This window comes from Tyto alba, unplaced genomic scaffold (genome assembly GCF_018691265.1).
Source record: "Tyto alba isolate M040663 unplaced genomic scaffold, T.alba_DEE_v4.0 Super-Scaffold_45, whole genome shotgun sequence".
In the NCBI taxonomy this organism is placed as follows: domain Eukaryota; kingdom Metazoa; phylum Chordata; class Aves; order Strigiformes; family Tytonidae; genus Tyto; species Tyto alba.
Window position 1 is genome coordinate 36,919,545 of NW_024881321.1, and position 12,108 is coordinate 36,931,652.

The window sequence follows — 12,108 nt, forward strand, 5'->3', positions numbered from 1 at the left end:
ATCGAGGAACAATTTTCTCCTTGTGGAAGAGTGAGGTGTTGCCAAAAACAGAATACTGCCATCTCTGCTTATGAATCCCAGTTTCAAATCCCAGATGCTTTACATAATAAAGCCTAACTGGGCTGATTACCAAGAGAACTCAGTCATTCAGAAAAATAAAAGGGAAAAATCCCTTTGCTTCACGAAGGAAGAACTAGTGCCAGGAGGAGGTTGAAATGTTAAAAATGCATTTTCTGTTTGGATCTTTCATATCATCTGTCCTGTTCCCCTTTCTTTTCCCTTTTATTTAAGGCTGGGGATCAGTATTGCTCTTGTGCAGCGGGTGTATGTGGAATTTTTTTGTAGGACCTGTGAGGACCTGGATTATGAAAGCCACACTCAGTGGGTCTCTTCTCACTCCGCAGGAGCCCAGCTTAGGTGAGTCTGGCTATGTCTGCAGTGTCTTAGAACAGCGGTGGTGATGTGGATGCCTGTAGCTTCATTGCTTACACAGTCTGTAGATTTTCGTGGCGTGTGATGTAGGGGCCATCCAGAAAAGAGCGTGGCTGCCTTGCCTGCCTGATGTTGGCCACGTGGTATCACTGGAAAGCAGTTTGGGATGTTTGGCAGAGGATTCAGCTGCGTTGGCATGACCATCCATATGCTCTGCCCGCTCCTGTCGCAGCAAGAGATGTGGTAGGGCCTATGCAAAGCATCAGGGAAACCTGTATGTGTTTTTATTTCTTGTAGTGCTACTTTATATTCTATAAGTAGTATTTCTTCCACTGCAGCTACCTTCAGGCTCTTAGAGAAACTAAGCTCCTGTGGGTTAACGTGGAAGACCTCTTGCGGATTGATAATTGATTAAAAAGCAAGAAATGGAGAGTTGCTAGAGATGATCAGTTTTCTGTGGGTGGAGGGGAGTTACTGGTGGAGTAAAGCAGGGGTTTCTGCAGGAGCTTCAGCTAGTCAACATAATCCTAAATTAATTGGAAATGGAAAGGAAGCACGGGAAGTAAAAATTTGCAAATTATTCAAAATAGTCAGATTCAGTGCTGCTGAATGCAAGCAGTTGGAGGATGAATCGGTGATTCTAAGTAACTGATCAGTAGAGGAGGTGAAATTAATAGTTTGTACAGAGAGATACATATGAGAAAAGACAGCACTATTCCCTAAGCTAGCTGTTACCCTCAGTAAGAGACCTTGACTGATTGTGGGTAGTTCCCTGAAAACAGCAGCAGCTCAGTTGGCACTCAGTGTTGGTCCGAAAGGCGAACAGAGCATTACAAACTGCTGAGAGGGAAACCGAGAACAAAATAATCCTTATGTCACTGTGTAATCTCTGCTGTGCCTGCTTCTTGAGTACCATGTCCAGTTTTGTTCACTTTGTTAGAGTAGAATTAGGGTATGTGGGGGCATGGCGAAGGCAGTCAGAGGTATGGGGCTGCTTTTGTACAAATAGGAACTCATTAGTGTAGGAAATTTTCTATCTGGAAAAAAAGCAATTGAAGGGGACATAATATCACCTACAGTGTAAGTCTGTATAGTCATGAATGGCTTGGGGAAATGAATAGAGAGTGTTTATTTCCTGGGTTTTGTTTTGTTTTTGGTTTTGTTTGTTGGTTTGTGTTTTTCTGTTTGGTTTTGTTGTTTTTTGTTTGTTTTTTTTTTTTTTTTTTTCCCACAGCTTCACAAAAGGCAAACTGGGGCACCCAGAACAATTTCAGGGAGGTAGTTTAAACAAAAGCACTTTTTCACACAGCACATAATTAAATTTTGGAATTCATTGTCAACTGATATTATGGAGATCAAAGTAAAGTTAGCAAAGAAATCTTTAGGTATATTGTTGCAAGTATCTTTTGCTCAGGCAAAACTCATTACATGATTATAAGTTAATGATTTACAGTTACCACTTTGGTTCCTCACGTGAGAGGATAGTTGTGTATTACTTCTGGAACATTTTCAAAATAGCTACAATTTCTTGAAAAACTGGGTAATGTTTTTTGGCTGGAGCTGTTTGAAAATAAGAGAAAAAAAATCAATACAAACCTGCAGAAATCAAGTCAAGTACTACATCCATGTAACCCTGGAAGTTGATTGATTAAATTCTGCAATACGTTTGCTCCTTGGTTATTATCTTGGCAGTTTCACTGAAAGAAATAAGAGTACAGATGACTTGACAAAAATGTTTTTGCTGTATTTTAAACATCTAAGATGGAATTGAAAGTCTGTGTGTTCCTCAGTTTTCTTTGTGAAAGTGTTTTTATATAGTGCTGCACTTCAGTATGAATTCCTCTGTTGCAGCAGGGGCTTGCCTGGGACTACTGAAGATTTTTTGCTAGATACATTAGCAGAAGTTAAAAATGCAAATTCCAGAAGCAGCTTGAATTTTTCAGTAAAAACAAAATATCTGTATTAAAAATAATAATAGTTTACCTGAAAACTGAAAATATCTCCTATTATGTTTACAGACTCTGAGTGCTAGAACTGGACATCAATCCTTTTACTCTCAAATTTTAATTTAGCCTGAGATGTGTTGGGCTCACATGGCATGTTTAACTCCCTAATATGATCATCATGATGACCTGCAGAGGTGTGGGGCATCAGGCACAAACTTCAAGAGAGTGAAAATTTCAGTAGTTTGTCCCTGAGCTGTACTGATGTTATTTCCAAGAATGCTTTGATTCCCTACATAGCTCATACTGGTTTGATTTTTGTTGCAAGAAAGCTCAGTTAGCTCCTCTTGTTAAGAGTTGATTTTAATTAGTTTAAGGTCTGTTTCTTTACTCTGGTTTAAGGTTATTCATGAAACCACGGATGATCCAGTTTCAAATCAGCAGAGATCCTAATCCCACTTTCTGGTTAAGTATATTGCAAATACTGTATCTCTGTTTCCTCCAGGAGAGAAACTATGCCTAAACTTGTTACTGTATCGCTTCAGACAAGGCTGAATGAACATGATTAAAGTAGTACATGATTAGAAAAAACCCCCACTTTTAGGTAAACTAACTTTCAGTCCAGCTAACTGAAAACTTTTGCCTTGATCCTCTGCTTGTGCCTTACATGTTTTGAATTTGAAGGTGGAGAAAGTATATATAAAGTGGTGATATTGGTATAACAGGTTTAACTAGCATATTAGAGTTCTCCGTTAATTTTGCACATGTATAGATATTATGTGCATGTGATCATGAAAGTTGACCAGCTAATGTGATAAAATTCATCAGTACATTTATATCGTGCTTTTAATTTGTTATTTCACTGAGAAAACTCCATGGGAAGAGGGACTTCATAATACATGGAAGGCTGAAGCAGTTTTCTCATTCTCCAAGGAAAGTATGAAATTGCTATCGAGTTGAGCCAGGCTACCCAAGGAAATCTGCAATAGAACTAGCACCTTCTGTTGCAGTAGATGCTTATGAATGAATACATCTCCTGCACTTCTTGCTGCACCAGGAAATAGTGTAATCTTACAAGTGATCTTACACTAAAATGTCTTAGGCCTTTTAACTTGCTGCAGTCAACAAGTCCCATTGACTTCCTGACATCTGGAGTTCTCCCTGGGCTGTCTTCCGATGCGGTGCTCTGTCTTCGGCCTTTGTTTCAGAACAAGCCTCAGCTATCCACGTGCACTCTGTCGTGGTTTGAGCCTGGTGGGCAGCCAACCCCCGGAGCTGGTCACCCTCCCTTCCCCCTCCCCACCTGGGAATGGGGGAGGGAATTAGAGGGGTGAAGGGAGACTCACAGGCTGAGATAAGAACGGTTTAATAATGGCAATAAAATGAGAACAATGATGATGATAGGAAAAAAAAAAAAAAGGAATATATAAACAGGCGATGCACAACGTAATTGTTCACCACCAGCTGACCCACACCCAGCCCGTTCCCGGCCAGCGACCCCGAAATACCAAGATCCCACAATCGCAATCCTGGAAGTGAGAGAGAGAGACCCCCCTTCCCAACCACCCTCCTCTATACAGTGAGCATGACGTGCCATGATGTGGAATATTTCACTGGCCAGTTTGGGGCTGGTGCTGTGGCCGTGCTCCCTCCCTGCTCCCTGTGCCCTGGCGCACGGGCAGGACATGGGGAGTCGGGGAGTCCTTGAAGTCTCAATAGCAGCTGAAAACACCAGTGTGCTGTCAGCGTTCTTCCCATACCAAACCCAAAGCTAAATCCAAAACACAGCACTCATCTAGTCCCTGAAAAGGAATATTAACTCTATTTCAGCCCAAACCAGGACACACCCGCAGACTTGTACGCCTTTTCTAGTTCCTTTGCTTCTGGTTCACAACCTGAATGGGCAGGGCCTGACCGGGTAATCGCGGTCTTGCTGCAGATCACTTGTTCCTTTGCAAAAATGCAATCTTAAATGGCAGTCAGATATCTGCAAAACGTATTTTGGTTAAAGTTCCTAGAGATGCTGTATTTCTGTGGTAATCCTTTGTTATGCAGAAGCTTGGCTAAAGACATCATTTTTTAATTTCTGTTAATACAGAAATGGAAATATATATGACTCTAGTCATAGATAATATATGGAGCTGGTATAGGCCTGTTATACTTGGAGCAGAAATGGTGTGGGACTTTTTATAAAGGAATATTTAAATATGATCTCAATTAATTTTATTGACAGAGGAAGCCCAGAGAAATTGATGGGTCCTCTTAATTTTTTTTTTTAGTTCATGCTCTCCCTAATGTTATTGTTGAGTTATGAACAAGTCACCATAGGTATCCACATATTTTCCTAGGAAGGACTGCTGCTTTTTGCCTGTTGTATGTAACCTGTAGACAATAATCGTTATCTCAAATAACACAGCACAGTCCTTTTAAGTGTACAGGAAAACATCCATTCTTCTTTTAGCCATAGATAACTGCTTATTCGTTTTAATGGCTAAAATGTAAGAAGGTATAGCTAAAACCAATAGGATGATTAGAAGACTGGGAGAATTCATCTGACTATCAGCAAAAGCATGCCAATAATTATATTTAGTAGCCATCAAGATAACCTTGAAAAAGGAAAGCGTTAAAAGCCTCGTAGTTTGAAACTTGTAAAACAGTTTGTGTAAAAGCATTGAAAATCAATTACGAGGAGCAGTTGCACAGAGAGACATTGTATGGCTTTCAGTCTTTTAGGGTTTTCTGTAACCCTAGAAGTTTTCCAGTGGTGGTGTAACCCCCTACAGCAAATGGAAGTTTACTGGCTATTAGGTTCGCTTTTCCTAGTTACCTTCAATATTGTATATACTCCATACGCCTTGTGGGGTGCACAGATCCTGACTCTAAAAACCCTTTGCCTAAGGTCATAATCCAGATTTTGTGGAAATTTGGATTTCAAGGAGTTACAGAGACTGCTGTGGCACAACATTTAAGCAGTCATACCCCTCCAAAGAATCCAGCAGACAGCTGTGGTTATTTTGGCATTTAAAGGAAATTTGAAGTCCTCAGCCCTCAAGCTGAGCGTGAAGGCACCGTGCGGGCTGGTGAGAATGGCGTTGTCAGCAGGAAGGCATTCTCCTCCACAGCTACTCACCCTGCAGCAAGCTGTCAAGAAGGTAGAAAGGAGCCTAGCGTTCACGTAAGCATGAGGATGGGCCTTTCTGCCAGCGTTCCCTCGCCGCGCTGCCGATGCAGCGCAGCCCTTGGCAGAGCTCGCTGCGGGCCGGGAGAGGCTGGCGGTACGTCGGCTCATCAACGCTTCGCGTTCAATTCTGGCGTTTTGAGGACTCCACCGCGGGCAAACCCATACGCCGAGGAGGGGAGAGAAGTTTTCTAAGCGGTCCTGCTGGCATTGACAGTCACAGCTCTGGCTTCAAGCAGCTCCTGCCTCACCCAGGCGCTGCCAGGAGGGAACGTGGGCTCCTGCCTCCCTTTGTGCCGATGGGGGGGGATCCATCCCTGTGGAGTCATTGAAATGCAGCGCTGCAAAGCACTGCTGTAGTGGTGTGGTTTGGTTTGTTGGTTTTTGTGGTTTGTTTGCTTTTTTTTTTTTTTTTTAATTTCTTTCTTTTTTTTTTTTTTTTTTTTTTTTCTCCTCTTCATTCTTGGAGCAGAGGGAGCATGTTTGCTGTGGACTCTTTTTGTTTTATCAGAGAATGAGATGCTGGCTGAAAATTGAAGAAATGGCCCTAGAAGAATTGATGCAAAGATTAAATGCGGTTTCCCAGTGCGCTGGTAGGAGGAGCTGCTGGTCTTAAATAATGTGCTGTGTGGGTGCTGTTAGTGATTTTGTAGGATTTACAGAAAACCCTGGTAATCTGGCTAGCATTCTTTATGCATGTTTGCATTAATAGGAAAGAAAACGTTAAGAGCTTTTGTCATCAGCTTAAACTTTTGTTTATATTAACACTAATTAACATTTTTAGTGCTTAGATATTCATGAGGCAAGCTTTAGCAGGTCCTCTTGAATAGTTTTGGGTAGCTGCTAGCCTGGTCAAATGCTTTAAATGGGTCTTGATTCTTTTTTTATCTCTGACTCAGCTGTAGCTAAGAAGTGGGGGGAATTACAGATTTGTTTTGCGGAACAGGTCTAATATGAAGCAGTGAAAAGCTCAGCTAACTGTAAGGCACTGCAAGCCAGTATTTTGGGTGGGTCTGAATTGCACTTCCATGAGAATGCAGAGTTGAATGGATTAATAATAGTAAATGTAGTTTTACATCTGTATGGATTAAAAATTGCAACAGATCTGCTACAATGGTTTTAGCACTGTAGAGAGATTCTTATGATTTCTAAGAGATGTTCTTATTTTGTTGAAAATGTGAATGCTTATGTGTTTGAAACTAGAACTAAACAGCAGTGTACAATAAGGTGGTCTGTGATTAGATTTAGGAGTGTTTTCCTGAGTATTTCCTGGCAGAGAAGTAAACATATTTCAGAATAAAAACTTACCTGGAAAGAGAGGAGGTGTGGTGTTTGCATCCTTTGAAACTGTTACTTTTGCCCTTTATTCTTAGTATGGTGACAGATGTCAGAAGTCTTGCATCTTGTCATCTGAGGCAAACCGGTGGTTTGCTGATACAGCATATTTAAGGCATTATTCATTGCAGTATCAAAACCTGTAATTTTTTCTTCCTATTTTTCCCTGGTCCTCTGTTTCCTAAGGATGACTTTTTGAGCGTTTTCGGTTTCCATGTGTTACAAGGAGATAATTAGTAAGATGGCTGATGCTGTAGTCCAGTGAAGGGATAGATTAAATGTCAAATGTGGAATGGCCAGATTAGCTGCATCAGTTTTCATGGATAGGGGAATTGGGCATTTTACCTTCTTAGTAACATTTTGGGGGGGGGGGGGGGGGGGAGGGGGGAAAGCAAGACTTAATCTGATGATGACAAACATTAAATTACAAGTAAAGATCACCTCTTATTTTTCTCCTTCTTTGTTTTTCATATGCACTTTTCCCCTTATTGTCTTTTATTTTCAAAATGTGTCTTTATTAAATGTTTGTATATTGGTTTCATAGCCTGTTTTGATTTTCTGAATGTTTAAGAAGAAAGCCAGCCTGATATTTGCTGGGGCATGCTGTCTTTTGCAATTTAACAATTTGTACATTACTTTTTCCACTCCCTTAAAATTGTTGCTGTAGTTTTTCTGAGGCAAGGTACATTTTAATAACGTATGGTAGAATTGGTTGGGAATATGGGAGCCTTTTCTTCCTGAATTGATGTAGACCAGCAGCAGCCTGGCTGGTTTGCCTGCAACACCGCCTGTCTCTCAGCTGTGCAGCTGTAGGTACACTGTGACCTTCATGTAAGCCACCGGCGGCTCCGAGTGTTGTTTGCACACTTGCCGGCAGGCTCTGACTGTGTGCTGATATTTAGCTTGTTAAACTTGTATATTTTTTAAAAAAAAAAGCAGCTGTTACTTTACTGACAATTTCATGTTCATGTGGTTTAGCTGGTCCCTCTCCTCCCCCCTTCTATTTCTCTTTCTTCCTCTCTATAATCCCTGTGAGGGTATTCCCAAATCAAAGGCAGCTTTTTTTCTACAGTTAGTGGCTGTATTTTTACTGTTTCAGTTTTCCTTTTTTCTTTCTTCCTCCCCCCCCCCCCCCCCCCCCCCCCACCCCGCCGCCGTTCCTTTCCTGTTGCTTAGACCGTTTCTCTGTTTCCATCTCCCATTCTTGGGCTATACTCTGTCCTTGGGTCAAATTATCTACTGTCTGGCTTTACAGCTGTCCTTCTGTTGACTCCGAAACCTTTTGTAAGCAGAGATTTCCTTAACAGCCCAAGATCATGTGCAGGATTTTTCCAAGCCCATTTGTTAATAGCTCCTTGCTCAGGAGTAATTGAAATGCAAAGGTTCCCCTGGCTGCCCCTTAGTGCAGCTATCCACCTTCAGGCATCGAGGGATTTTCTCCTTTGTAGGACCGGAGGAAAAAAGGCCGTTCCTCCGCTTGTTTTGCTGAGCAATACCATAGGCAGGCTGAGATTCATCCCAGGTAGTTCTAAGCATTTTAGTCAGAAGAAGAATTTCCCTAAAATCCCCGTGCCCCGAGAGGAGAGAAGGGGGCACCTTCAGAGAGTCCTTCCACCTTCTGAGGTGCACTCCTCTATCCCTTGACCAGGGCAGGCAGGGCCAGGAAGCCTGGAGTAGCTCAGCTCCTAACCTAGCATCTCCCCAGTGCCTAAAGTTAGGGCTTGTCTGTAATCTTGTGCCCCCTGGCACAGCCTTTCTGGGCTACTTGTCCCTCACTGCCGCACCAGTACTTCCCTCAGAGGTCCTTCTACTCCCTCTGCTCTGACTAAATTGTGATTTGCTCACACTTCTAGCCCCCCATGGTAAATTACTGACTTCAAACATGGGATCCTCTCACAGGAGTGCCTTCCTCTGCTACATTTTACAAATCTGGACAGCTTTCTCTGCCAGAGCTTTGATTATTTCTCATCTTGTTCACCTTCACTTTATTCTCCAGCACCTCACAGATCCATTATCTTCTGCTTCTGGAGATATTTAGCTATTAATATCATAAAGATCACGCTCTTTAGTTTAACATTATCATCCTCTTTATATTCCTTCTCAGATTCCTGCTCCACAGTCCAAAATAACCTTCTACCCTGCCCTCTTCCAACAACTAAAAAGGGTGCTCCCATGCCATCTCCCTTTTTAGTTCCTCCACATATGCTCCTCAGTCCTTCTGGTCACTTCCCTTCTATAAAGTGGCCTCCTGGACTTGGATGACCAGACTATTGCTTTCCCTGTTTTCATATAAATCTTTAAAACGAGGCAGAAGTGATTTAAAGAAATTCTCTTCTTCTGCCCAAGGTTTGTGTGTGTGTTTCTTGTTTTTGTTTTTCCCCATTAGAATTGTGGGGGGTTTGTTTTTTTTTGTTTTTTGTTTGTTTGTTTGTTTGTTTGTTTGTTTGTTTGTTTTTTCCCAGGAAAATTGTGAAATTGTTATTGATACTAAAGAAAAATAATCCTGGTTTTGTCAGTGTTGATTTTTTTGATGGATAATTGCATCATTTCAGTTCATTTGGCGATAGTTTTACTTTTCTTCCTCTTTTTAAGTTCTGCTGCTATGTTAAATTAGACTCTGTTCCACGAGGGGCTGTTTGTGGGCAGAACTCCTCTGCCGGGTGGAACAGTAGCTCAGAGATGGAGGCCTCAGGTTATAAACAGCTTTGGTCTGGGATCTCATACCTCGTTCACCTTACTGTCTGCAGTGGGTTTTCTGCTTAGGACTCCATTTCCTCTGACTGATACAGAAACAGCGTTAAGGCACAAGCTCTTTCTGTCAATCACCACTCGTGTTTGCACTGACACTGAGCTTGGAAGCCTTGCGGTGATGGTGTTGCCCAGTTCATGCAAACAGGTAATACGAAACCTGATGTGCCCAGCCTTCCGCCTGTGGTAGCCCCACTAATGGTTTAATTCCACCTTGGAAAGGTGCCACTGTTACAGCTACCATCTATTTCCTTGAACAAAATTTTTGCACTCTGCAAAAAGAAGGAACATCTGCAAATCAAAGAAGATAAACTTGTTCCTTAGTAAGTATGTATGCAATGCTAGTATGTGAAGTACAGGTAGCATCCTTTAGCCATTTCAGCTTCAGTCAGTTTTCAGTAGCTCCAGATTTTCTGTCATATTCACAGTTTGGGCCAAAACATTACACTTTTCCCTGGCTTTGTCTTCCTGACAGGCAGGTTTTTGAAGTTTTGAAGGCTGGCTCACCTGTCTTGACAAATTAGAAACAGATGTAGGAGAAATGGACTTGAATACCACCTCCAAGTGCCCAACATCCCTGGAAAGAGTTGGCTTGCTGGGAAGAGCAATGGGGATGCCCTCAGTCACTCGGAAGGGATGTTATAAAGTTGTGGGCAGCTGGAAGGACCTATTCTGAGGGTTCTCCCCATTCCTACTCTCTTGCAAGCTTGCCTGCTCTTTCTTACCCATGTAGCATCTGTCCTCAGTTCACTTGATTTTCCAGTTTGGGAGTCCAAAGAAATGTTTCTGCATGTGGCAAGAGTACTCTGGGTGTGTGTGTTAATTTGGCAGGCAGACAGGTCTGAGCGTGAAGGGCATTACATTACTACTTGGCAGCTTTATCAGCTTTCTATGTAGCTGGTAAAGTTGAAGACATCCAGTTGAGAGCTCTAAAATCTGCAGGTTGTTAGCACGCCCACTGTGCCCAGGTGGCACTTAATGGTAGTGGGGGATGCCTCTGCCTGGTATGAGCTTGCTGTCCCTTCATTTCAGCTTTCCTGCCCCAGTGTTGAGCTTAACCATGAAAGATATCTCTGATTTCCCAGGCCAGAGGGTATAGAGCAGGCATGGTCTTCCTGTCATGAGGTTTAGAATTTGAAGAATAAGGGTGGGAGCTGTATGGTACTACATATAGGGCTATACCCTGGTATATCCTCACTAGATATTCAACTATATATAGTTGAACAGACACAATTAAGCAATTAGGTGTGGATTGCTCATGTTTTCTATGAACATATACTGTTACGGCTTCTGTGCACACCTCCATGGCATCCGTTTCTCCATATATTCTGACCTAAATCAAAATCTTTATTTTACTACTGAAACAGCTGGATCTAGTGAAACTGGTGGGAGTAAGGTTCAGAGTTGACAGCAGTCTTGTCCGTATTAAAGAGAGCTGCCTTTCTGGTAATCTGAGGAAAAATATTTTGATCAACATTAAGGTTGATTAAATTTTAATTTTGACCAAACTGTTGTTGCTTAAAAATTGCATCCCAAAACATTTCAGCTCAGTAGGGTTTCTTTTTTCATGTGCAATGAAAAAACAAAAAAAAAAGGAAAGAAAATGACCACTTGACTTTCTATCCATGTGCACTTCTTTTTGTGACTGTCAATGACCTCTCTTATATCCTCTACCCCAGTCTTTCACCGATTTTAATGACAGTTGCTGAACTACAGTAGGAAAATTACAATCTGTACAGATATCTTTCAACAGATGAACAGGAGATCAGTGCAAAATAGGCATTAAACAATAAACAATGGCACATTTAGAGTTGCTTTTCAGAGGACTGGAGGATGCATAATTGTCAGTCTCCCATTCAGTCTATGGACTTTGGGTATACATACTTAAAGCTTGCAGAGCCGGGAAGGCCCTGCCTGGATTTATGTGCTTAGTGATATCAAAGAAGAAAAAAAACAGTTACTTCAATGCATTTTTGTTATCATAGTGACTCAGAATACTTTCTTGGCAAGACTGCCCGACACAGCTGCCTGCCATGCTTACAACCAGAGTGCCAAGCTGCACGATTACCTCGTGCATATCAAACACCAGGGAACTTCTGCAGAAAAGAACAGCACGGCACAGGGACAGGGGTGTGGTATGTAACACGGGCTGCATTTTCTCCAAGATGTTTGCTCCAAGCTGACATGTTGAGCAAAGCCAAGGAGCCAAAGGCGTTTGGGTCACTCACCTTTTCCTTTAACAGAGCAGATCAAGTGAGCTACTTGTTTCTGAGTCAGCCCAACAGCTTCTTAGGGTTTTCGGAAACTAAAACGGTGCATTTCAGCTGGAAGTATGAGCCTACTGTTTCACAATATCTGGCAAAGCCACTTTAATTTTGTTTCATTGTTTCTTTTGTCTTGTCCTATTAAATATTAGCCAGATATGCTTTTATTTCAGACAGAAAGAGCACAATCTTGGATGCTCTTATATGG

At 41.9% G+C, this 12,108-nt stretch overlaps 1 protein-coding gene across 11 annotated transcripts in view; it reads left to right on the forward strand.

The window, feature by feature from the left end:
• The window catches only part of MCF2L (MCF.2 cell line derived transforming sequence like), a 171,543-nt gene that overhangs the window by 31,626 nt on the left and 127,809 nt on the right, over window positions 1-12,108 (forward strand). Inside the window, exon 1 of one of the 11 annotated variants that reach the window (XM_032997053.2) lies at window positions 5,482-5,527. The exons of 7 other annotated variants lie outside the window; for them this stretch is intronic. Coding sequence is in view for 1 of the 4 variants with exons in the window: in XM_032997048.2 (XP_032852939.1) it covers window positions 6,068-6,146 (79 nt within the window). In the remaining 3 variants the exon portion in view is untranslated. Of the gene's footprint in view, window positions 1-5,481; window positions 5,528-5,985; window positions 6,182-6,204; window positions 6,225-12,108 lie in introns of those variants that run through there. 3 more of the 11 variants (XM_032997048.2, XM_032997051.2, XM_032997056.2) reach the window with 3 other exon arrangements.